This window comes from Hemiscyllium ocellatum, chromosome 2 (assembly GCF_020745735.1).
Source record: "Hemiscyllium ocellatum isolate sHemOce1 chromosome 2, sHemOce1.pat.X.cur, whole genome shotgun sequence".
NCBI classification, from domain to species: Eukaryota; Metazoa; Chordata; class Chondrichthyes; order Orectolobiformes; family Hemiscylliidae; genus Hemiscyllium; species Hemiscyllium ocellatum.
In genome coordinates this window covers 120,556,950-120,584,473 of record NC_083402.1, presented here as the reverse complement: position 1 = coordinate 120,584,473, position 27,524 = coordinate 120,556,950, and the positions used below count along the sequence as shown (strand labels likewise).

General features: G+C 41.6%; 1 protein-coding gene across 3 annotated transcripts in view; it reads right to left on the bottom strand.

Annotated features, from left to right (window-relative positions):
* The window catches only part of tbc1d2 (TBC1 domain family, member 2), a 79,133-nt gene extending 52,388 nt beyond the window's left edge, over window positions 1-26,745 (bottom strand). Inside the window, exons 1-3 of one of the 3 annotated variants that reach the window (XM_060839517.1) lie at window positions 26,393-26,745; window positions 25,323-25,745; window positions 14,187-14,334 (exon numbers count right to left, since the gene is read on the bottom strand). In XM_060839517.1, the coding sequence (XP_060695500.1) occupies window positions 14,187-14,334; window positions 25,323-25,715 (541 nt within the window). In that variant the 5' untranslated portion in view covers window positions 25,716-25,745; window positions 26,393-26,745. Of the gene's footprint in view, window positions 1-14,186; window positions 14,335-25,322; window positions 26,355-26,392 lie in introns of those variants that run through there. The other 2 variants (XM_060839507.1, XM_060839526.1) reach the window with 2 other exon arrangements.
* Window positions 26,746-27,524: the final 779 nt, after the last annotated feature.

Below are 27,524 nucleotides of genomic sequence, written 5' to 3'. Positions count from 1 at the left end.
CCTACTTGAAAGGCTGCAATTTCACCTTCCAGGGAGTCAAAAATGCCCTCCAGTGCATCTCCTCCACTTCCCACACCTTTACTCCTGAACATCAACCCTCCAACCTCAAAATGGACAGAACTTCACTGGTCCTCACCTTCCACCTCACCAACCACCAGATACAATGCACCATCCTCCGCCACCTACAGTCAGACCCCACCACCAGAGATATATTTCCCTCCCCACCCTTTTCAGCATTCTGCAGAGACCATTCCCTCCGTGACTCCCTCATTAGCTAACTTGGTACCTTATCTGTCACGTTGAACATTTACCCCCTCCACACACACAGTACACCACAGCAATAATGTGCAACAAGATACATTATAATAACTCTCTGAGGCTTCTTTGACAGCACCTTTCAAACACAGACCTCGATCAGTGAGGTGGACAGGCACAGCAGGTACATGGGAAGACCACATCCCACGGGTTCCCCTCTAAAGCATACGCCATCCTGAATTGGAACTATACTGCCATTTCTTTACTGTCACTGGGTCAAAATTCTGGAATGTCCTCCCTCCATCTCTGACAGTGCTAAGGGTTCAAGAAGGCACATCCCCACCATCATTTGAAGGGAAGTTAGAGATGAGCACTAAATGTTAATTTTGACAATATTGTTCACATGCCTTGTACAAATTATTAAAAAATGATGGTAAAGTTCCTCATCCTCTAACCCCACATCCTCCTATCTTGTGGGGAAAAACAATGGACTACCAATCTCCAGTCAAAGCCTAACTTGTACACTCTAAATGTTGAGCATCCCTTTATTGCTTTTGTCACAAAGACTCTAGTCATAAAACTCAGAATTATGTTTATTTTCATACTAAATGATCCTACACCCAATAGTATAAATAGTATGAAAAACAGAAAGATGATGATATTTGCCTTAACTACTTCTCCTCGAGTAGGAAAATGCAGTTACTTTCATTGAGCAAAATCAGGAATTTTATGTTATCCCTCCTTCATTTGTTCTGTCTAATCCTCACTTTCTGACAGTTTCTGAAGGACAGCTAGATTGAAGTAAGACAGAGATAGATTTCCGAAACCCTTTGAAGATCCATGAAAAACAATTGGGAATTCAAGGACTTATCTCAAACTGAAATAGAGCTGCCAATCAAACACATACACACACAGACACAAATAGTTTCAATTCTCGGGACTGGATTTCCTGGGGTGTCAAACTCAGATCCATTTATCAACGGAGTATAAATTTCTTCTTAATAAAAGAATGAGTATTGTGACCAAAGTCCCAACCAAACTAAAGATGATTGACTAATTTTCTTGACAGTTAAGTCTTGAGCTCAGACTCTTATAAAAGGTCAGAGTAATGTGGGCTGTCTGAGATGTACAGCAGGAGTTCCAGGGCACAGCCTACAAAGTGAGGGTGAAGATTTCCCCAAATTGCCACAGCCAGGGAAATTGTCAGCAAGGCAACTCTGAACTGACAGTGTTTGTCTGGGTATACAACAGCCTTTTAAAATGTAGTGCCTACACCAAGGATACCAGCTGATTCTAGGATATCCGGTGAGCAGCTAGTTGTTCAGGCTACAGCCTGTGGTAAGGTGGGGTGAATATTGATTTGATTTATTATTGTCACATGTACCAAGTTACAGTGAAAAGTATCATATTGCATGCTAGCCAATCAAGTCATACCTTAGATAAGTACATGAAGCTTCTAACAAATTCAACAAGACTTGCACTTAGCCAAAAAACTGTAAGATTCACCCTTATGTATCTAGTATTGGTCATGTCTTTGGAAGTTGTATTATTTAACTATATTCCACTCATTGTAATCCCTGGGAGAAATAATTTTGCTTTTATTGGGATACTTTGCTGTAATGCATAGAGGCTCAGTTTGCTGAGTAAATAGGCTGCTGATTATTAACAGTTGTTTAAAATAGCTGAAAATGTGTTGCTGGAAAAGCGCAGCAGGTCAGGCAGCATCCAAGGAGCAGGAGAATCGACGTTTCGGGCATGAGCCCTTCTTCAGGAATGAGGAAAGTGTGCCTAGCAGGCCAAGATAAAAGGTAGGGAGGAGGGACTTGGGGGAGGGGCGTTGGAAATGTCTTAGCCTGCTTGGCACACTTTCCTCATTCCTGAAGAAGGGCTTGTGCCCGAAACGTCGATTCTCCTGTTCCTCGGATGCTGCCTGACCTGCTGTGCTTTTCCAGCAACACATTTTCAGCTCTGATCTCCAGCATCTGCAGTCCTCACTTTCTCCTGCTGTTTAAAATATACAGTCTATCTTACAGGAAACAATGTACCATAAATCTTGTTCAAAGTCCCATACCATCTCCAGTTCATTGTAGGCTAATGAGTTGCAGTCAGAGGTGTCAACGTTCATGAAATGGTTTGACAGGAATGGGTGTTATCAATGCAAGGACGGCCATGGGTGCATATGCAGATGATGCCTGTGAAGAATTATTTTCAACTGTGACTTTGGAGGAAATGTTCTAATTAGCCATTAGGATCATAAGAGGCTCAAAGGGCTGAATGGCCTACTCCTCCTAATTCTTATTAGACAGTTAAAGAGCTTGCTGGGCAGGACTGTGCTCATCTGCTGGTCTTGAACCATTGCCCTCTCCAGGAAACATCTGTGCATACACAGCTGACGTCAGCACTTGCAAACAAGCAAACAACTAAATCTACAGTTTTATTATGTCTGCATTTCCCAAAGCCTTATATCAATGGTCAGTGGAACTTCCAAATGTGTATTTCCTGTGAAGAACACAGTTACAATGAAATATTTTGAGCACTGGCATGTAATTGCAAAACCCTAAAGACGAGAAAAGGTGTCATGTCAATAATTCCCTCCTGACAACAGGAATCTGAGCTGCACTCAATGCTTTATTTTCACAATTTTTAAAATTCTGATTTCAGTGTTGTGGATTTCGATTTAAATATTGTTTAATAATGAACTTAGCCTTTCCACAACAAATTTGTTAGAATGATAAACTGTGAGCTGTTACTTTGGAGGGTGCAAGTCCTTGTGAATTGCAAGCTGGATGGGAAGGAAGCAGATAGCAAAATGTCCATTGATTTCAGTGACAGGGAGCTGATGCTCAGAAGTCTGTCTCTGCCCTTCTGGTGTCTATATGGACAGTACCCATCTATGTTCCAGGCAGTTGTCATCCTCTTGCTTAGCATTCCCATGCCACTGTTCTGCTTTGCTTGTGCACACGTGCAGATGCTCTGCCATCCAGCAACAGTGCTGACAATAAACATGATCTTTGTTGTATTACACAACACAAGGCAAATTGACAAATGGTCTATCTGGCATGAAGAATGTAGGATTGCATGGATGGTTTAGTAAACTCTGTAGACTGAATCGAAGCTATTGGACTCACCAGCAAACTGAATACTTGGGAAACATTTCACTTAACCATTACAAGAAAGAAAAACTAAATTTATCACAATGACCATTGACAGCATAAAAGATCGTTGTCAGAAATGTGATTCAGCTGTGGGGTGGATATTTCTGTACTATAGTTCAGGACAATGGCCCAGCAAGTTCTATTTTAGTGGTTAATAAGAATTAGGCGTAGGCAGCCATTCAGCCCTTGGAGCCTGTGGTGATCCTAACGGCTAATTGGAACACATCTTCCAAAGTCACCTTTGAAAATACATCTTCACAATTACAGTCATAGGAATTTACAGCAGGCGAACAGACCCTTCAGCCCAACTCGTCCATGTCGACCACATATCCTAAGTTAATCTCGGATCATTTGCCAGCATTTGGCCCACATCCCTCTAAACCCTTCCTATTCACATGCCCATCCAGGTGCCTTTTAAATGTTATAATTGTATCAGGCTTCACTATTTCCTCTGGCAGCTCTTTTCATACACACCTTACCCTCTGCATGAAAACGTTGTCTCACCTTAAACCTGTTGGACTCTTTTACCATGGGGAAAAGACCTTGGCTATTTACCCTATCCATACCCCACATGATTTTATAAACTTCTATAAAAGGTCACCCCTCAATCTCAGACACTCCAGGGAAAATAGCCCAGCTTATTCAGCCTCTCACTATAGGTCAAACCTTCCAAACCTGGCAATATCTTGTAAATCTTTTGTGCAGCCTTTCAAGTATCACAACGTCTTTTTTTATTAGCAGGGAGACCAGAACTGAATGCAGTATTCCAAAAGTGGCCTAACAATGTCCAGTACAGCTGTAACATGACATCCCAACTCCTACACTGAATGCACTGACCAATAAAGGCAAACACACCAAACACCTTCTTCACAACCATGTCTACCTGCAGCTCCACTTTCAAGAAAGTATGAAGCGCATCTCTTGGTCTCTTTGTTTGGCTACACTCCCCTGAACCTTACCATGAAGTATACAAGTCCTGCCACGATTACTAAAATGCAGCACTTCTCGTAGAATCATACAGGAAGAAAGCAGTCCATAATCCCAAACTAAATTAGTCCCACCTGCCTGCTCCTGGCCCATATCCTTCCAAACCTTTCCTATTCATTAAGTTATGCAACGGTCTTAACTTCCAGAAGACTCAGTCCAACAGCACTTCACAGGAATCTCCAAAGCAATGAAGATGTCACCATACAAGGGAGAAAAAGCCTACAAATCAACTTCACAGCTTGTCGAACATACCCACAACCACAGCAACCTGCATCCAAGCTACAAATCTTAACACAAACCTTGTCTTTTAAATGTTGTATTTGTGCCCACATCCATACTTCCTGAGGAAGCTCATTCCACATGCAAAACTCCCTATGTAGAAATATTTGCGCCATGTCTTTTTAAAAATCTTTCTCCTCTCACCTTAAAAACGTGCCCCAGTCTTGAATCCCCTGTCCTACTATTAACCCTATCCATACCCCCATGATTTATTAACCTCTGTAAACGTCACCTCTCAACCACATTCTTTAAATTAAACTCCATCTGGCACTTCTCGATTAAATGGCCCACCTGATCAAGTGCCTGCTGTACTCTGAAGTAACCTTATTTGCTGTGCACCACACCATCAATTTTGATGTCATTAGCAATCTTACTAACCATACCTCCTATATTCACATTGAAGTCATTTACATAAATGACAAAAAGCAGTGGACTCAGCACAGAACCTTGCGACACACTGCTGGTCACAGGCCTCCATCCAAAAATCAATCCTCCAACACCACCCTCTAAGTATCCAAACAGTCACTGCATCAGAGGTCAGATCAGTCTTCATTCGTGTGAATCCAAAGAAAATGATGGCACCAGACAGAGTACCAGGCCGTGCACTCCGGGCACGCGCAGATCAACCTGCAGAGGTCTTCTCAGACATCTTCAACATCTCCCTGCAGGAGGCTACTGTCCCTGCCTGTTTCAAGAGGGCCAACATCATCCCTCTGCCTAAGAAGGCTCATGCAGCATGTCTCAATGACTCCCACCCAGTGACCCTAACTTCGGTGGTCGTGAAATGCTTTGAAAGGCTGGTCATGGAATTAATCAACTTCAGTCTCCCCACTAATCTTGACCAACTCCAATTTGCCTATCAGACCAGGCATCCATGTCAGATGCCATAATACTTGCCCTTCACTCCGCTATAAAACATCTTGACACCAAGAACAGCTGCATAAGAATTCTATTCATTGAAGGCTGAACTGTAGTCAACACTATTATCCCCTCGAGACTGATACTAAAAACTTAGTGATCTTGAACTAAGCCTCACTCTCTGCAACTGAATCCTCAGTTTCCTGACCCACAGGCCACAATCAGTGAAGATTGGGCACAATATTTCATCCTCACCAACACTCAACACTGGACACCCCAGGGTGCATACTAAGCCCCCTAATGCACTCACTGTATACCCATGACTACATCACCAAATACCAGACTAATGCCATATACAAGTTTGCTGATGACACCACTATAGTTGGTCAAATCTCACATGGCGGATGAAACAGACTACAGAAGAGAGGTGGAAGACCTGGAAAAATGGTGCACTGAGAACAACCTAGCTCTCAATGCCAGCAAAACCAAGGAACTCATTAATGAGTTTCGACAGAATGTTACTCATGCTCCCCTACACATTAACAGCACAGAGGTGCAATGAGTGGAGAGTGTCAAGCTCCTGGGAGTGGTCATCCACAACAAGCTTTCTTGGACTCTTCATACGGACCTGGTCACAAAGGCCCAACAACGTCTCTTCTTCCTCAGGCAGCTGAGGAAATCTGGCATGACAGCGAATATCCTTGCCAACTTTTATAGTTGCACCATCAAGAGCATTCTGTCTGGATGTATCACTACCTGGTATAGCAACTGTACTATTCAAGATCGGAGACAGTTACAGAGAGTGGTGAACTCGGCCTGGACAATCACAAAGGCCAACCTCCCATCTATAGAATTTAACTACCAGGCCCGCTGTCAAGGAAAGGTCACCAGCATTCTCAAAGATCCACCACACCCTGGCAATGTTTTTCTACAACGTCTACCATCAGGGAGAAGGTACAGAAGCCTGAACACACACGCCCCAGCCAGTTTCGTAACAGTTTCTATCCTACTGTTGTTAGAATACTGAATGGACTCACAAACTCTTAGCATTCGCCTATACTTGTTTTTGTTTGTTTTTGCTGCTGTTTACGTATTATGTACTTATCTACGCTACTTAACTCTGACCTGCCTGTATTGCTCACAGGACAAAGCTTTTCTCTGTATCACAGTTCACATGACAATAAATTCAATTCAATTCAATTCAAAACTCCTAACTTTGAGCCAATTTTGTATCCAAATAGCTAGCCCTCCCTGGATTTCATATGATCTACCTTGCTAACCAGTCGATCATGCAGAACCCTGTCAAATACCTTACTGAAGTGTCCATATAGACAAGGTCCACCGCTCTACTTTTATCAATCTTCTTTGTCACATCTTCAAAAAAAAAACTCAGTTAATTTAGTGAAATATGATTTCCCATGCACAAAGCCATGTTGACTATCCACAATTAGTCCCTGCCTTTCCAAATATATGTAAATCATGCCCCTCCAACAACTTGCCCACCAATGACATCACACTCACCAGTCTACAGTTCCCTGGCTTTTCCTTACCAACTTTCTTAAATAATGGCACCATGTTTGCCAACCTCCAGTCTTCCAGCACCTCACCTGTGACTATCAATGAAACAAATATCTCAGCAAGGGGCCCTGCAATCAATTAGGTGAAAGTGAGGACTGCAGATGCTGGAGATTAGAGTTCACAGTGTGGCGCTGGTAAAGCACATCTGGTTAGGCAGCATCTGAGGAGCAAGAGAGTCGATGTTTCAGGCAAAAGTCCTGCAATCACTTCTCTAGATTCCCACAAAGTTCTGGGGTACACTTGATCAGATCCCAGGGATTTATCCAACTTTACATGTTTTAAGATGCCCGAGCCCTTTCTCCTCTGCAATTTGGACATTTTTCATGATGTTGCTATTTATTTCCCTGAGTTTTCTATCTTCCATATCCTTCTCCACAGTAAACCTTGATACAAATACTTGTTTAATATCTCACCCATCTCCTGCAGTTTCACACACAGATGGCCTTGCTGATGTTTAAGGAGACAAAAGTGAGGACTGCAGATGCTGGAAATACCCGATGAAGGGCTTTTGCCCAAAATGTTGACTCTCCTGCTCCTCAGATGCTGCCTGACCCGCTAATGTTTAAGGAGACCTATTCTCTCCTTAGTTACTCTTTTGTCCTTAATGTATTTGTAGAAATTCTTTGGATTCTCCTTAACACTTCTTGCCAAAGCTATGTCATGCCAGCTTTTTGCCCTCCTGATTTCCCTCTTGAATATACTCCTACTGCCCTTACACTCTTCTAGGAATTCACTCGATCCCTGTGTCTATATGTGACATATGCTTCCTTCTTTTATTTGAGATGCAGAAGGCAAACAGAAGGCAAAAGGTTCCTCTCTCTTAATAAAATAACACAATGTTAGTTTCTGGCAAAGAAAGCCACATCAGATTACAGATGAAGTCAGTCAGCATCATGGTATGACTCCTAGTATTATGACTCACCTTCCTTTCCAGAGTAGAAGAACGAGATTAACAGGTTTGATACTGAATTTTACACAGTGTTTCAAGCAAACACCAAGCAATGTTTGTGAGTAACTTGCATGTTAAAACAAACCAGTCATTCCCAAACAGTGAGCACAGTGTCTATCATTGCTCTGTGAGTAGCACCTTCACTTGAGTCAGAAGGTGATTGGTCCAAGTAGCATTGCACAATCTTAAGTACAAAAACATCAATACTGAGGAAGTGCTACACTGTTACAGGTGCTGAGTTGCAGAGGAGCTGTCAATCTATCAGCCTGTGTGCTCTCTTTGGTGAATGTGAAAGGCCCCAAAGTCACTATTTTGAAGGAGAGGAAACCTCTATGTGTCCTGGCTAAACATTCATCAGCTCCAATCAATATCAGAAAATAAAACAGATCATCTGCTGATGGCTGTTTAGATGAGTTTGTTTGTAAATTGGCTGCTGTTTCCATCATTACAACAATGGCCACCTTTCAAAAGTAATTTGGGACATCCTGAGGTTGTGAAGAGCACTATATGAAGTGTTTTCCTTCCTTTATAAATGGAATCATTAAAGTATTGACTCTTCCTGAATATTGCCAATGAAGCTCTTTTGGATGGCTCAGAGCATTGGAATACTTTTACCATTGGAAATAAAGTTCATTGTAAAGCAGCTGCAGCATCTTAACTGATTTCCAATTTAGTTACCCCCTTAAATGCAAATATAATGAGTAAAGCCTTGGGATTATTAGATTAGATTACTTACAGTGTGGAAACAGGCCCTTCGGCCCAACAAGTCCACACCGACCCGCCGAAGCGCAACCCACCCATACCCCTACATTTACCCCTTACCTAACACTACGGGCAATTTAGCATGGCCAATTCACCTGACCCGCACATCTTTGTGACTGTGGGAGGAAACCGGAGCACCCAGAGGAAACCCATGCAGACACGGGGAGAACGTGCAAACTCCACACAGTCAGTCGCCTGAGGTGGGAATTGAACCCAGGTCCCTGGCGCTGTGAGGCAGCAGTGCTAATCACTGTACCACCGTGCCGCCCTATTCCCTCAAGATTACAAAGGAAAACAAAGGGGAAAGCACCAGTGCTTCCAGTATGTCAACATTACCTTGCACCAGTTCTCTCAAGCAGTATCCTCACCACAGAAGCAGAAAGCACATAAAACAGTAGAGCACAGGAATGGACCCCCCTGACCACGATGTTGTGCTGAATGTGATGGCAAATGAAACTAATCCTTCTGCCTGTCTTTGGTCCATATCCATGTGTTCATCTAAAAATGCCTTAGATGCCCCTATCATATCTGCCTCCACTACCACTCCTGGCAGATGTTCCAGACTCCTACCACTCTCCGTAAAAACAAACTTAACCCTCATATCTCCTTTGAGCTTTCCCCCTCTCAGCTGAAATGCATACTCCCTAGTAATAGGCATTTCAACTCTGGGAAAAAGATTCTGACCATCAACCATATCCATGCATCTCATAAATTTTATAGACTTCTGTCAAGTCTCCCTTCAGTGTCCGCCACACCAGAGGAATCAACCTGAGTTTTTCTAGCCCCTCCTTAGAGCTCATACCCTCTAATACAGAGAGCTTCCTGGTAAACCACTTCTCTCCCTCTACAAAGCAAAGCTCTTTCATCCTACTTCAAATATGGACAAATAGTCTCCTGTAAACCTTCTATACTGAGTTCACAAATTCATTTCCTTAAGATCACTGGACAAAAGTGGCCATTTTTTTCTAAGTATTCAGATAGATATTGAATTTAGACGGTCTTTCAGGTAGCAGGCCTGTGTAGTCAGTAAGATCCAGAATTCTGTAAATGGAGAGAAATGGAATGGTTGAGATCTCCTCCAGCTCCAATTTGGTCTCCAGTATTGGAATCCCTACAGAATCCCTACAGCATGGAAAAAAGCCATTTGACCAAACAAGTGCACACCTACCCTTCAAAGAGTAACCCACCCAGATCCTATTACTCTACATTTACCCCTGACTAATGCACCTAACCCACAGATCCCTGAATACCATGGGCAATTTAGCTTGGCCAATTCACCTGACCTGCACATCTTTGGATTGTAGGGGGAAACCGGAGCACCTGGGGTAAACCCACACAGACACGGGCAGAATGTACAAGCTCTATACAGTCACCCAAGGGTGGAATTAAACCCAGGTCCCTGGTGCTGTGAGGCAGCATTGCTAACCACTGAGCCATCATGCCACCCATTAAGATGTGGCCTTTGTGGGAAGAATATTCTCATTCCATATTAGTTTCATCCTTTGGTGCTGCAGTGTCCCATTCCTCTATGACATATTCCCACTGCTGTAAATCTTGCCAAACGCCTTACTGGCCGTTCAAGCAATCCCTTCCAGCCTGCTCTAATAAAAAGTGGGTTTGAGATCATATCAGGGTGAATGATTCTGGCAAATGACCCATTCCTGCCACTCCAAAAGAGGAGATTGCAACTTCTTATGGACACATTGCTCACACTTAATTAAACTGTTTTGCATGCAAGGTACTGTCAAATAATTGGATAAGAAAGTAATATTTCTCTCACGAGCAACTAGGTTTCAGGTCAATGCCAAGGATTGCCTTAGGGTTATGAGGAATTCAAGGTTATTTCCTGGTCACTGCTTTGAGCAATCCCGGGAAAAATATCACAGTTACACTAAAAAGACGACCAGCTGCTGGGGTTTGAATTTCATCAATAATTTATCAACAAATTGAGGTTAAGATTGTGTTAGGTTTAGGGAGGATTTTCCTTTACTCAAGTTTATGCTTAAACTTATTCAGAAGATTTCACATTCAGTCCATCAACCAACCAGCATGCTTTTTGCATTAAAAACATTCTTTGACATGGTTAACTGGTAATCAGGTGCAGCTTTGGTTATGCACCTGAAAGTAAATTTAAGGCCAAAAATAAGCACTTCATTCAGAGATTAAAAGAAAACACAAAGTGCTAGAGAAACTCATCTGTGGACAGAAAAAACATAGTTAATGTTTCAAATCTGATGCTATGACCATTCTTTGGAACTGAAGAGAGCTAGAAAATGATGGTCTTTAATGAGTTATATTGACTTGAAAACATTAAGTGTTTTTTTTTCTCCATGGATGCGGTCAGACCTGCTGCATTTCTCCAGCACTTTTTGTTCTTATTTCAGAACTCTAGCATCCATAGCATTGTACTTTTAGTTTATTCTATTCAGAGAGTCTTCCATCTTGTGTTTAATATTATCAACAATGACTTCAAAAGTGTACAGAATGACTATTAATGAATGTACAGTGGACAATTGTAGTAAATTAGTTTTTAATATAATATTTCTAAGCTTTTAAAATTATGCATATTAGCATCTGTCTGCCTAAACAAAAAAAATTTAATTTGATAAACCTCTGTGAGGGGCCTTTACATTGATGCTGTCAGTAGAACCTTGCCATAGTGATTAATTCAATTGAAGAGGTGATCACTTTCATGAGTGGGCCCCATCCATCCCTTGCACCAACTGAAATTTGCAATTGAATTTCCATGATCCTTTCCATGATCCTAGCTTGCTTGAAAGAAACCAGCACAATTAGATGGAAACCCCAAGTCAAGATGTTATTCTTTACATGTTAGAAGTATAATCACACAGATGTCCATTAAGCTCATTGACTCTCTTCCTATTCTCTGTTCTGTTCGGCTGCAAATTTATTTCCCTTGAGTGCCTAAAATTTCCTTTTCAAACTGTTCAATTGTTTATAGGTTTATCAAAACGGTTGAGAAAACAAAGAGGCTGTTTAATTATAAAATGCCGTGGGAGGTGGGAGATCATATGATGAAACCTCCAGGAATATGGCCAACTGGAACTGGCAATCCTAGATTAAAATGTCAGCTAAGCTCTTTGCAATGGACAGAAATATCACTTCACTCTCATACTGAAAAAAGTCCACCAAAGACTATTTTCTTCCAAATTTGTGAAGGTCATCAGATTGTCCAGTAACAACGTATATTCCTCTATCACTTTTATTAAAGTTAGAAAATCTAAAGGAGCAGAATAGATGGGTTACAAAATTTGACAACAAGCCACACATGTTTGAACAGATGACCAAAACTTGAGTCAAAAGATGCAGGATCTTAAAGAGATTCTTAAAAGGGTAAAAATATCAGAGCAACAGACAGGGAGGTAATTCTAGACCTTGGGGTATTGGCACCTGAAGGCACAGCTATTGAATGGTTGAGGTACAGCTATTGAATGGCAAAGCAATTAAATTTGGAGGCCAGAATTAGATGAATATAAATATCTCAGTGGATTGTGGTGCTGGAGGTGATTACAGCAATAGGGAAGACTGTTGAGGTGATGGAAAATTTGAAAACAAAGATGAGAATTTTAAACTCAAGGTGTTGCTTGACCTAGTGTCAAATGAGCACATGGGTGGTAGATGAATGGGAAATGATAGTCACAGGTTTATGGAGGGTGAAACATGAGGTGCCATGCAATAGTCAAGACTAGAAATGACAAAAGCATGGATAATTAGATTACTTACAGTGTGGAAACAGGCCCTTCGGCCCAACAAGTCCACACCGACCTGCCGAAGCACAACCCACCCATACCCCCTACATTTACCCCTTACCTAACACTACGGGCAATTTAGCATGGCCAATTCACCTGACCCGCACATCTTTGTGATTGTGGGAGGAAACCGGAGCACCCGGAGGAAACCCATGCAGACACGGGGAGAACGTGCAAACTCCACACAGTCAGTTGCCTGAGTCGGGAATTGAACCTGGGTCTGAGGCGCTGTGAGGCAGCAGTGCTAACCACTGTGCCACCGTGCCGCCCACGGCAAGGACAACATCAGGTGCATCTAAGGGGGCTGTGCAATAAAATCACGAGGGGCATAGATAGAGTAAATAGACAAAGTATTTTCCCTTGGGTGGAGGAGCCCAGAACTAGAAGACATAGGTTTAGGGGTAGAGGGAAAAGATATAAAAGAGACCTAAGAGACAACGTTTTCACTCAGAGGGTGGTACGTGTATGAAATGAGCTTCCAGAGGAAGTGATGGAGGCTAGTACAGTTGCAACATTTAAAAAGGCATCTGGATGGGTATATGAGTAGGAAGGATTTGTAGGGATATGGGCCGGTGGGTGGCAAGTGGGGCTAGATTAGGTTAGGATAGCTGGTCAGCATGGATAAGTTGGACCGAAGGATCTGTTTCCACACTGTACATCTCTATGACTCTATGTGGCTGAAGTTCATCTTGGAGTTAAATATGACACTCGGGTGGTGAATATGCTGGAGAAGCCAGACCAAAATATATAAATATCTTTAATACTGTTCACAAACTCAATATTTAATATTTTCTAAATATCTATTCCATCAGCACTTTTTTGTGCTTTCTTTTTAAAACTACGGGACAAATATCATGATTTGCAACTAAAGTCAGTCAGGATCAGTGGCTGCACTTTGAACTCCTGGGTGTGACAGCTGTTCTGCCTGCAAAATTCAATATACAATGTTAGCAGACACTTGGGGAGTGTTTGGTTGCCAGAGGCCTTTCAGTCTGCCTGTGCAGGAAAAGGTTTCCCTCATGTCATTTTTAAGGGTTTTTTTTGCCCGTCATTTTAAATCCGTGTCCTCTGATACTCAACATATTCACCAAAGGCAGGAGTTTCTCTCTATTCTGTCTGAACTCAGGATTTTGAACACTTGTATCAGATTAACTTTCAGTCTTCTTTTCTCCAAGGTAAAGAACTCCAACTTCTCCAATCCAGCCACTTAGCTGGATTCTCATCCTTCTTGCACGCTTTCACATCCTTTCTAAAAAGTGTGCTGTCTAGTTTTGGTCACAATACTCCAATTGAGATCAAGCCGAAGTTGTATGTGGGTTTTTTTATAACTTCTTTATTTCTGCAGTCTATATCCTAATTTATAACACCCAAGATCCCATATACATTAAGTAATTCCTCAAATTGCCCCGCCACCTTAAATGATGTAAGCCCATATAACCGCAGGTCCCTCTGCTGTGGTATCTCTTTTAGATGTGTATACTTAATTTTATCTTGACTTCCTTGTTCTTCCTCCTTAAATAAATCTGTTCACACTTCTCTGCTTTAAATGTTATGTTAAGCATTGAAACATTCCAGTGAAAGAGATGGACATACCTTCTGTGTTGAATGCTGGTGGTAACTCCGTATGCTCGGTTGAGATGCTGAGATCATCTGTAAGGGCATATTTCTGCTCCTCACCATGTTCCCAACGTTTCTGCTGCAACTGCTGTAACCAGTACATCATGACATCTTTATTCTTTGCCTGAAAACAAAATCAAGTGTTTCTCTCATCAGGGAATAGATAATTTCATTACCCAAACTTAGATTTCCCACACCCTAATAAACCGTGTCCATAAGTGCTTTTGTATTTTATTTTGAAAGCCATAAAATTCAAAGAAGTTCTAATAACAATAACTTGCATTTGCCCATCACCTTTTAATGTCACAAGACATACCCTTACACAAGCAATCATCAGACAAATTCTGTCACTGAGTCACATTAGGAGGTATTAGAACAAAAAGACAGGCTGCAAGGACCATCTTTAAGGAAGTCCAAAAAGTAGTGAGACAAATGTTTAGGGAAATAATTCAAAGCCTCTCCAACTGCTATATACTCATGTCAAAATAAAGTTTGAGAAAAAACATTTTAGCCAAAAATACAGGCTGACTTCTACACCAGAAATTACTGGTGAAACTCGGCAGGTCTGGCAGCATCCATAGGAAGAAAACAGAATTAACATTGAGTCCGGAGACTCTAATGAATATGAAGAACAGAGTAAATTCTATTTTGTTTCATATAATCAACATCCACAATTTTTGTTTTATTCCAGAGCTTGGAATCTGGGCTGATAACACTGGCATCAGAGGTAGAACTATGAAAATCAGCAATGTATAAGAGACTAGGATTGGAAGAGAATACAGATCCAAGGTTGTGGGTCTGGAGGAGATTAGAGACTTAAAGAGGGGGGTGAGATCAAAGAGTTTTATGCACAAGGCTAGGATTTTAAATGTGAAATACTGTTTTCAAGGTGCACATGTGGGTGATGGCTGAATGGGATTTGTTTTGCTTCTCGTTTTCCTTAAGGCTTTCAACTACATACACATATCAGACCTACTCTATAACCAATAATATCTCACAACTGTGAATTCCAGACAAGTTAATAAGTATTGATGAGGTAATGAGGCCTACTTTCTTTCCTTACTATTGCATCAGGTGAGAATGGTTAATAAGAAATACAATATAAGTCCATCATAAATTGCAGAATGGGTCAAACAGTAAATTGTCACTCAAATACTACAATCACAGTGCAAAGGTTTGCTGTTTTAATTCTGTAATCAAGGTGCTGCTGTGAATTCACAGAATTTATTATAGAGTCCCTGCAATGCAGAAACAGTTCATTCGGCCCAAAAAGTCCACACCAACCCTTGGAACAGCATCCCACCCAGACCCTATAACTGTGCATTTTCCATGGTTAAGGCACCTAACCTGCACACTATGGAATTATTTAGCATGTCCAATCCATCTAACCTGCACATTTTGGACTGTGGGATGAAACTGGAGCACCTGGAGGAACCCCACGCAGACGCGTGGAGAATGTGCAAACTCCATACAGACAGTTGCTGAGGATGGAATTGAATCTGGGTCCCTAGTGCTGTGAGGCAGCAATGTGAACCACTCAGCCACCCTAAAGAAACAGGCCCCATTCATCCCACCAGGTCGAGTGTATATGCAGCTCACAAACCTCCAATCCTATTTCATTTCACAACAGTAGCTTATCCTTCTTTTTCTTCCTAGCTCCTATGTTTAATTAGCAACCTGCACTCCCCCTGCCCCCCCAACCAAATCCTTCAAATCCTCCCCAACTGCTTTATACTCATGTCAAAATAAAGTTTGAGAAAAAATATCTTAACCAAAAGTGCAGGCTGACTTATACGCCAGTAATGTTTTTGAGGAGTTAAAATCTACTCTCTACCATCACCTCACTACACAACACTTTACAGCATTACCTCAGCTGATTGCAGATTCGTCAGGTCAGAGACTGCATCTACCAACCTCGCCTCCCAAAACGAGACCAAATAAAGTCAAAAAAAGTATCTTTATTAATCCTTGCAGACCCAGAAGATGCCAAACAGCCACTTTCAAATCAATGGGTTTGCACTGGACTTCAGTAACAAGTTTGGATTTTTTTTTGACCAAATATCATAAGTCAGCTTTTTACACATGCTCAACTAATATCTCTTTACATCTTGAGCTAGCAATTTCCACCTGCTCACCACTCGCTGGATAAAGGAGTTTCTCCTAAATTTCCGATTGGATTTATTAGAGAATGTTGTTATTTTTATGGCCTGGATTCTGGGTTTCCTCCAAGTGGAAACATTCCCAGTGAAATTACTAATTGGACCCAGAACAGCACTTATCTGACAACCCTTTAAAATTAAAAATCCCTACCTTCACATTCATTTCCCACAAGACCTCTTTCTTCCCTAGCCAGCTTTAGCAGTACAAGTTAGAACCATACTCAAATCATGAGGTTATATTGATCATGAGTACTGAACACTTTGGAGGTCTTTTCTCAAGTAAAACTAATAGAGGAATAACTTGATAGGGGTCTTTGGGAATATGAAAGCTTACGATTGGGTAAACATAAGAAGATATTTCCACTTGTGGGTAACACCAAAATTAGAGCCCACGAATATAAACCCAGTAAAGAATGAAGGAGATAGGTATTTACCCACAGAATGAGGGAATGTGGAACTGGTTACCACAGTGGGTAGTTGAGGTGAATAGCATAGACAGACTCAGAATATAATTCTAGAACTATTAAAGTACAGGAAGCCATTTGACTGATGAAGGACTTATGTTCGAAACGTCGAATTCCCTATTCCTGAGATGCTGCCTGGCCTGCTGTGCTTTAACCAGCAACACATTTTCAGCTGTGATCTCCAGCATCTGCAGACCTCATTTTTTACTCGACTTATTAAATCTCCACTGGCAGCCTGTAGTAGCGACTCAGCCAATCCCACACAGCAGGCCTGTCCCATTGGCCCTGTCTTTTCTTTTGCCTTCAATTCACTGTTTGAAAAGCTGCAACTGAATCGGCCTCTTAACCTCAAGCAATACACTCCAGTTCCAAACTTCTCACTGCGTAAGAAGGATTTTCCGCACACCATAATGGGTTATTTGATCATTGACCTTCAATTGGCATCCAGCAGTTCCAAACAAGCATTCTGCTAAACAGGACCGTTTAGCCATATCGGATGTGTCTGGGCTTCTGATGATTTTGAACAGATCTCCTTTCAACTTTCTCTTCTTTCAATCTATCCAACACAACTGAAGACTTTCATTGTCAAGTCTTTTCTGGGGAAGCCAGGTAAATATATGAGACACGAAAGAACATAAGGGGAGATGAAGAGGGGTGGGAGGCAGAGTGTACGGAGCAGAAATGCTGGTACAAGTATAATGGCCTATTTCTATTCTGTAAATATTTGATAGTTAAAATGGTTGCAAGGAGTACAAAGAAGTCATATTTTAGTCCATTGTCACACGAAACAGTTCAGCATTTTCTATTTTTAGTTTCTCATATCCAGTTTCTGTGGTGCAGTGCAAGTCTTATTACACAGATGTCACAATCCAAAGAAAGAAATTGCATTATCACTGAAACATTACCAAGAAAACTCTTATGTTCTCCTATTTTTAACTGGCAAAATGAAAATTTAAATGAAGATTTCTCTCTTTTAAGAGCAACAAAACCCCTATGCACTAAGCAAATGCACACTATATTGAGCCAATTTATCATGGACTTATACTGTATTTTAAAACTGTTTTTGTTTCCAAACATGGTAAATTTCAATGGAAAGGTTAAGAATGGATGAACCAAGGTAAAAGGTAGTGGATAAGTTCGGGTTCATTGGCTTAATAATAAACACCAAAGTTACAATCAAGAATGAAAACCAGTTTAGATGAGCTACAACGAGAGGCATGACCTCTAATTTAAGAATCAGTTGACCTTGCAGAAGCATCAGCGTGAAGCTTTAAACATGTCTAATACAGCCCCTAGTGTGGAGTATTGAGTGTGAAGAAAGACATTGAGCGTTTATAACAGCTTTTGAAATGTGGGTATGGAAAAGGATGGTCAGAATCAGCTGTAATGCCAGAAGGATGAAAATGTGAGAGTTAGGTGAAGGTAGGAAGCTCTGGAAACAAAACGGGATTGCCAAGGACAGTTAGAGAGTGAAAGACAGCCAAGTGCGGATGCCTTGTCCTGGAAACAATTGAACCACAAACCCAGAACAGACGTTTAAGAGGAAGAAGAAAAGTCAGATGGGCTGATAACATGGAGGTGAGGCAATCTTGAAGAAAGCCAAAAAAAGAAAAATGACGCCAACAGCCCTACTAAAGTTATGTTGATAATAAAATAACGAACATTTAATGTCAGAACTCAATGTTAGATATTACCTTTGCTGTGCTTCAGATAATTTAAATTATGAAACATTAATCCTAGAATGAGATTATTTTTAGAATGGCACATTTCCCTTTTTCTTCATTGAGGCTTAAGTTACTGTAAGTTACACTTTATGAAAAACATTTCATTGGTTTAAAACTTATAACTGGTGATAAACTTAACTCTGGGCTCCTATGGACTTTGTACAACTCTGCTTTTAATTGGAAACCAAATCAGGTAGGGTATAAAGTTAGTGATGCACCAAATCCTGCTAGCTTCCTAGTGTGCCAGCTCAGCTAAAATTGTGGAGGCTTTTGCTACAAATATTTGTTATGACCAAGGTTGAAGTGGTGAACTAACTCCTTTCCTAGTTCAACTCCTCCACTGCTCATAACAAAGTTCAAATTTAAAAAGGAGAATTATTTAGCCAAATGTATACGTATCAAACTATATTTAGTTCAGTATCAGGAACAAATTGTCCAGGTTTCTTTAGTTAACAATAATATCTAGTTCATTACAAACAGAATAATCTTTGCATATTTGCCTGATTAAGTTGGCAAAATGATTAGACGGTTCAAGTGTATGGAAACCAACTCTCACTCAAAAAAAGTCAAGTCTAAAGAACAAATAAAACAAAACCTCCCCAAGGTTTAATCATACAAGTGACGAGACAGATAAACTGAGAGGAAAAGGACTATTTATGGATTTCTCCAAATATTGATTTGTCGCCAAATTTACTTGCCACACACAAGCTATTGGCACTGGGATGTCCTCCGAGATTATTTGTGCCTGGCTGAATTTCCATAGTCAGAGACAGATTTTGAAATTTTCTTTAGAAACCCTCACAAGCAGAGAAGAGGCCATCTATTTCAGTTTCAGCTCACACACTTTGTTCAGAAAAAGAGAAGGAACAACAGCTGTTGTTTCTTGAGCAAGACATGTCTGACCATCTGGCTTCAAAATGCCATAGCTTTATTACGTCCACAAGCTGGGCCATGTGACCTATCAATGCAGGCACTTGTAGAGTAGAGGTCTCCAAACAAACATGTCCTTTACAACTGCAAATACCATCTGGAAATCCTACAGGAATACCCATAGATACCATGCGAGCAACATTCTCAAAATATGTTTAACTTTGTTATCAGGCATGATGACTTTCTGATCAGCTCATACTTCTCTCAATACTCAGCTGTTCCCTCCTTCACCTGCTGTTAATTCTAAAACTCCCTCTTTGTCACCAACAATTAGTTAACAATTGGACAATGATGTAAATTACACACCAATGTATATGAAATAATGTTAGACACAATATTTCCAATCATGTTGCTGCAACAGCAGAGTGATACATGGTTAGCTCACACATACACAGACAAATTAAGAACAGTTTTGCAAGAGGTATGACTAAAATATTTCCAGTTTTCTTGACATGAAATTTTTTTGCTAGACTAAAAAGAGGAAGAATTGATGGCTGAGAATACTTAGATAAAGTTTTAAAGACATAATGACCTGAATAGTCTCCTCCTGCACTATGCAATAATAAATGTGAGTGAGAAGTAGAAACTTCACATGTGAATATCAGACAACCAAGAGAAAATTTACTCGATTTATTTTGGACATTGCGATGAGAAATTGGGTAATCAAAATGTAGTCAAGAGTGTGTTGCTGGAAAAGCACAGCAGGTCAGGCAGCATCCGAGGAGCAGGAGAATCGACTCTTCAGGCATAAGCCCTTCATCAGGAATCCTAATGAAGGGCTTATGCCCGAAGAATCGATTGTCCTGCTCCTCAGATCTGCCTGACCTCCTGTGCTTTTCCAGCAACACACTCTTGACTCTGATCTCCAGCATCTGCAATCCTCACTTTCTCCTAATCAAAATATAGTCAGGTTAAACTCTTTATTTGAGAAATAAAGAGATATGACAACACTGAAGACAATCAGCTTGAACAAATTATTCAAGGTGGTAAAGTAGAGTACACAAATACTTCAATATCACTTGACTCTATTCACTCCCTATCTGGTCAGGGATCCTCCCAATATTGCAGAAATTGTAGGGTGGATAGAATACTTTTCATATCAAAATGTCTCTAGGTACTTTAGATAATGCATGCCAAGGAATTCAATAGCATGGCTCATTTAAGCAACTTAAAAAGCCATTATCACATGACAGAACAGCCAGCCATTTACAAATTAATGGCATTAGCCAAGGGAGGAATATGGTCCTTTTGAAAATGCTGCTCAATTTGGAATGACATCATGGGTCTGTTGATATCCAAATGGAGCACAAGAATAAACAGCAGCCAAGACAGCAATTTAACCTTTTCACCAAACGATGACACATCAATAATACTCCTAGAACAGGTAGAAAATAAATTTTAAAAGTTGATAATAATTCTGGCCTTCATATATATAAAATAAAAGTGTAATATTGAAGATAACTTTTATACCAGTTGCAACACATTAACCATTGTATTATTAGGATGCACTTAAGCAGCTCGAGCTCGATGCTGTACATTGCCCAAAGGGACTGTGAGAGACATCCAATCATAACCTGCAAATGGAAATCGATATTATTTGAAAAAAAAGGAAGATTGCAGGGCAATGGCCAAACATCAAGGGGAGTGAGATTTATTGGAGTTCTCTTCTAAAGAGGCACAATGGACTAAACAGCCTCCTTCCATGCTGTATGGTGATGCGTACGTGGGCAGCCAGCTAGTGTAATGCTGCTGACTTGCTTCATATTAATTAATGTGCAATACCCTCTATATTCACTTAACCCCACCTCCTAATAATTCAACCCCACTATTTTTACACTGAAAGCAGGTAAGTTATCCAAACGCATTTAAAATGTGAGTAAGATTTGGAGTGCACTGATTGACAGGTTGTTGGAAAATGCTTCAATACTAGTCTTCAGAAAAGCCTTAGATAATGTCTTGAATAAGAAAAAAAAAATCAGGGTCAGGGGGAAAGGCAAAACAAAACCGAGTGGGATTAACTGGACGGCCCTTCAAAATAATGGATGCAGATTGATGGGCTGAGTGGCCTCCTTTAGTACAGTAATATTGGATGATACAAACCACTGGAACAGAAATTTAGTCATATTTAAATTATTAAGAACACTTGATTTATTCTAGCAAGAATGAAAAGGACCAAAACATGCTCAAAGTGTTCCTGCAACCCCACATCAGCAGCTGTCGACTGGGTTTGGAGTGAGAGATTTACTCTCCGATGCTCAGCACTGTTGGAAACGTTTAAATAGAATTCAATGAGAGGCTTCAGAGAGCAAGAGCAAGCAAAACATCACAGGGTTACAAGTTCGAGGAACGCAAACAGAGTCAGTGATCGAAGCAGCGACCAGGTCACTATTCAACAGAAAGTTGAAGAAGGCCTTAGAAAAAAGGGAATAAAGGGATTCAAGAACAGTGGAAGCATGTAAAATTAACACAAAAGGAGGAGCACATACACCCCCAAACACAGTGGGGCCAAATGGCTCATTTCCCTGTTTCACTCCTATGCAATTCTCCAACACAAGGCCTCTGTGTTTCTTTGTGTGATGCATTAAATTAAAATACTTGCAATGCAGCTGCAGAATATCTCCAAACCCACCACTCTAGATGGACTGATTAGTCTCATGTCAGGCTAGAACAAATGAGAATATACCCATAAAGACATCCAAAGTAATTAAAAGTATGACCATCATTACAATTTCTTCACTGTCCTATAAAGGATGCATACATAATTTCTCCAGTCCATTCCTACATTCCATGAAATTCATGGATGCCGAGTCTTAGAAAAACTTGCCTTTATGGAGTCCTGGCTCTGCTTGTACATGAATCACAATATTACACATACAGATATGCCAAGTAATTAGAAGACAAATGATATGCTAGTTTTTGCTATGAAGGATTTGGAGTATAAGAGTAAACAATTCTGACTATAATTGTGTGGTGCTGGTAAGAACATACCTGAAGGCATGTTTGTTTCGCTAAATGGAATGTCAGGATGAGGGGATTGTATTATAAAGGAGGGATCAAGTGGAGAAGGCATATATTGCCCAGAGTTCAGAAGAATGAGGGTCACCTAACTGAAACACATAGTTCCTGAGGCACTTGATGGGTAGATCATAGGAAAGTTCCCCTGGTGGGGATTCTAGAACATAAGGTCACAGTCTCAGGATAAGGCGTTAGCCAGTTAAGACTGAAACAAGGAAAAATTTCTTCACTCAGAGGGTTTTGAAGCTTTGGAAATCTCTACCATAGAAAACTGTGAATGTTCAGTTGGGATATACTCAGAGGTCTAGATTAGATTACTTACAGTGTGGAAACAGGCCCTTCGGCCCAACAAGTCCACACCGACCCGCCGAAGCGCAACCCACCCACACCTTTACATTTATCCCTTACCTAACACTACGGGCAATTTAGCATGGCCAATTCACCTGACCCGCACATCTTTGGACTGTGGGAGGAAACCGGAGTACCCGGAGGAAACCCACGCAGACACGGGGAGAACATGCAAACTCCACACAGTCAGTCGCCTGAGTCGGGAATTGAACCCAGGTCTCAGGCGCTGTGAGGCAGCAATGCTAACCACTGTGCCACCGTGCCGCCCACGTTTGGGTACTAAGGATCAATTGGCCAATCCTAGCTCATATCTCAAATGATGTGTTTTTTCTAGGAAAGGCAAACTTATTTACAGAACTGACCAGATGAACAGCAGCAACATCCTCGATTTTCATCTCTGAACTCACCAGCACTACCTTAGGATGGTACAGTGGCTCAGTGGTTAGCACTGCTGCCTCACAGCACCAGGGTCCCAGGTTTGATTCCAGCCTTCGGCAACTGTCTGCATGGACTGTGCACGTTCTCCCTGTGTCTGCGTGGGTTTCCTCCAAGTGCTCCGGTTTCCTCCCACAGTCCAAAAATGTGCAGGTTAGGTGAATTGGCCATGCTAAATTGCCCGTAGTTTAGATTAGATTACTTACAGTGTGGAAACAGGCCCTTTGGCCCAACAAGTCCACACCGACCCGCTGAATTGCAACCCACTCATATCCCTACATTTACCCCTTACCTAACACTACAGGCAATTTAGCATGGCCAATTCACCTGACCTGCACATCTTTGGACTGTGGGAGGAAACCAGAGCACCCGGAGTAAACCCACACAGACACGGGGAGAACGTGCAAACTCCACACAGTCAGTCGCCTGAGGCGGGAATTGAACCCAGGTCTCCAGCGCTGTAAGGCAGCAATGCTAACCACTGTGCCGCCCACAAAGTGTTAGGTGAAGGGTAAATGTAGGGGAATGGGCCTGGATGGGTTGCTTTTCAGAGGGTCGGTGGGACTTGTTGGGCTGAAGGGCCTGTTTCCACACTGTAAGTAATCTAATCTAATGTGCAGGTCAGGTGAATTGACCGTGCTAAATTGTCCATAGTGTTGTTAGGTGCATTGGGTTACTCTTTGGAGTGTCGGTGTGGACTTTTTGGGCCGACACTGTAGGGAATCTAATCTTATAAACTAAAATTAGATTAGATTAGATTAGATTACTTACAGTGTAGAAACAGGCCCTTTAGGCCAACAAGTCCACACCGACCCGCCGAAGCGCAACCCACCCATACCCCTACACTTACCTAACATTACGGGCAATTTAACCTGACCCGCACATCTTTGGACTGTGGGAGGAAACCGGAGCACCCGGAGGAAATCCACGCAGACACGGGGAGAACGTGCAAACTCCACACAGTCAGTCGCCTGAGGCGGGAATTGAACCCGGGTCTCTGGCGCTGTGAGGCAGCAGTGCTAACCACTGTGCCACCGTGCCACCCACTTAAGCTTGACCAACCAGGTAAGAGTCATAAGATGTCATTACCTCAATAGGACCTGTCCCTGAAAGGTTCCACCTCATTTGGATTGTTGTAGCAGCAAAGTTACACACACAAAACCAAGATGCCCAAACATCTTGTTACCACCACATAAACTGGTTATTGTTTCTGGAGCAAATACTTTGATTATTAATGACTAAATCTCGCAGATAAATCACCCGAGATTCACTATGTATCTCATCTAAAATGGAATTTATTCTTCCATTTAATAAAAATGGTGACTTGCATTCTATGTTGTGGGACAAACAATTCCGAGGCTTCAGCTAGGCAAAGATAATTACTTGCTTGAGTGAAAGAGGAAAGCTGCGAAACAAGTACTTGGAGGAACGAGTTCAAACACTGCATTGGCTCGCATGAACAAACAGAGAATGCTGGAGAAACTCAGCAGGTCTGGCAACATCTGTGGGGAGAGAAATAGAATTAAAGTTTTGATTTCAGTGTGATACTTCAGAACTTTTATTAGCTTGCAGGAGTTAGAAAGTCGAGTAGGAGTCAGAAATTGCCTTTTGCCACAGGAAGGCAAAATCTGTGATTACAGTTTTATTTTTCAGAATGTTGCAAAGCTTTTACATGATACCACGGAATCCACAGCCAAATTCACAAGTCAATTGGGAGTCAGTCAATTACGTTATAAGAGGATGGAGAATCACAGGAGACCACAATGTTCTGCAGCATCCAAAATTACACGTTTTAAAAGCCCACTCCAACCACTGTACTACCGATACATACTGCTAAAATCGGATACAGGGGAATTACTCTCTCATGTAAGACATGGAAAAACCTGATGAGTTTGTTTAAGTTTTTTTGTTGCTAACAAGTTTCTCTTACTCCTTAAACACTGATTGTGTTAATAAAATGCACGATCCGAAAGTTAATCGGCATTTTTTTTCGCACAACGAGCCGCAAACTTAACATGCCTGTGATTTAACACTCACCTTCAATGTATAATCCTTTTCTGGAGTTGAGATTTCAAATGTTCCTTCCTCTGCCTCCACGCAATAGTTGAAGGCAGCCTTGGACAGGTCCATTCTCCCTAACGGGCTATTGTCCTGGGCTGTTCGGAAATAATAGAGATGGCATGTCTTCTGGTCGTACACAAACCAGCGGGTCTTGCAGCCTTTCAGCGGCCCTTTGCCTCCCAGCTTGTTGAGGTAGCCGCACAGTTTTTTGTCCGGGTCCCTTGCTTCGGATTTTATTTCCAAATAGTTCGCCAGGTCATCGGGCTCACAGAGTTCCACCGAATCTTCAGTCTCAGCGCCACTCCTTGCTTGTCCACCCAGCTCTGCAGTTGGACCAGGCTTGTCCACTTCCAATTCATCTGCCATCATTGTCCGGTAAACACACAACACCCTACACTACTGTCAGTGAAAATACAGATAATGGATGAGCATGTCAGGAGGCAATATTGACATTAATTTGATAGCAAATTGGCTTTTGAGAAATCGCATTAAACAAGAAACAAGTTTTAGAAGTTCTAATGTACAGTACAAGATTTAGGATTGAACATCTAGTGCTCTTGATCCGAATAAACGAGGCCAGAAAAGGTCGGCCATAAGAGTTTAGCTTTCAACTAAGTAAACGGCTGTGATGAGTTGGTTATTTTAACAGTTCCAACAGCTTAATCTATTCAATTCCAATTAAATTGAAGCATTCTCTTTACTCCCAACTGTACAGCAGTATTTGCATATCCTGGCTACATTTCAATCTTTCCTGTATTCAGGGTGCGCCCACATTTATAACTGGGCACAACACATTTCCCGACTCCCCGTCCCGACGCCTTGATCTCTTGCCGACTTAACATTGCGCCAGGGTACAGCGACACGCACTGGGCTGGCCCTTTCCCGAGTTTCCTGGCTCCAGGCGCGTTCCCTCACATCCTCCAGCCGCTGCTGAAACTTGTCCCTCGCTCTCTCTCTCTCTCCAATTTCCAGACCCAGGAAACTCCAAGCCACACGCGGCACCGCCAATGAACGCGAACAGACTCAGCAAGCAAAAAAAAAGTCACCTCGGGAAATCCCAATGCTCGGAAATTAGAAAAGTTACCGGGGCAACCGAAGGAAACACTGCGGCCGTGTTGCAAAACCTCGAATTGCAAAACGTTCAATTGCAGTAATCAACTTTAAACAAGTTCAAACCAACACCCCCGAACAACCTCCTCCTAATTTACATGTCCAGATGTTTTGGGTTATAAAGGCACTTCACATACTGTACATTGGAAATTCATGAACGCGACAAACATAGTATCAAAGTTTGAATGAGAGATAGACGGGGAAGTGGAGCTGAGGCCATTAACAGATCAGTTGTGATCTTAATGAATGACGTTAAAAATCACACAACACCAGGTTATAGTCCAACAGGTTTAATTGGAAGCACTAGCTTTCGGCGCGTCGCTCCTTCATCAGGTGATTGTGGAGGGCTCGATCGTAACAGAATTTATAGCACTGTAAATTTTTGCTATAAATTCTGTTACGATCGAGCTCTCCACTATCACCTGATGTAGGAGCGTCGCTCCGAAAGCACGTACTTCCAATTAAACCTGTTGGACTATAACCTGGTGTTGTGTGATTTTTTGTACACCCCAGTCCAACACCAGCATCTCCAAATCAAAATTAATGAATGACGGACTCGAGGGGCAGATCACTTCTTGTTGCTTCTAATTCATGCCAGTAATGTTTATTTCTACATTTCCGTTCCATCCGGAACGTAGTGATAACGTTTGCTGGAATTGTTTTAAGTTCAGTTGTACAAATAAAACGACCTGCATATTGCGTGTACAAATAGATGTTTAATCGCAGGGCAAACATCATACTGCGAACATCAAAACTGAACAATTTCACTTTCACAGTGGTCATGTTTTGCTGGAGAGAGCAGGTACAAACAGGCTGTACAAAGTAGCCTGATATTTTCACTGGCTGAAATCCAAACTATTGCTTCAGAGTATTCACTTTAAGATAAAAGCAAATTACTGCGGATGCTGGAATCTGAAACCAAAAGAGAAAAAGCTTTGACAAAGGGTCAGTTAGACTCGACACGTCAGCTCTTTTCTCTCCTTACAGATGCTGCCAGACCTGCTGAGATTTTCCAGCATTTTCTCTTTTATCTTCACTTTAAGAAGTTGGCCATTTCTAACCGAGATA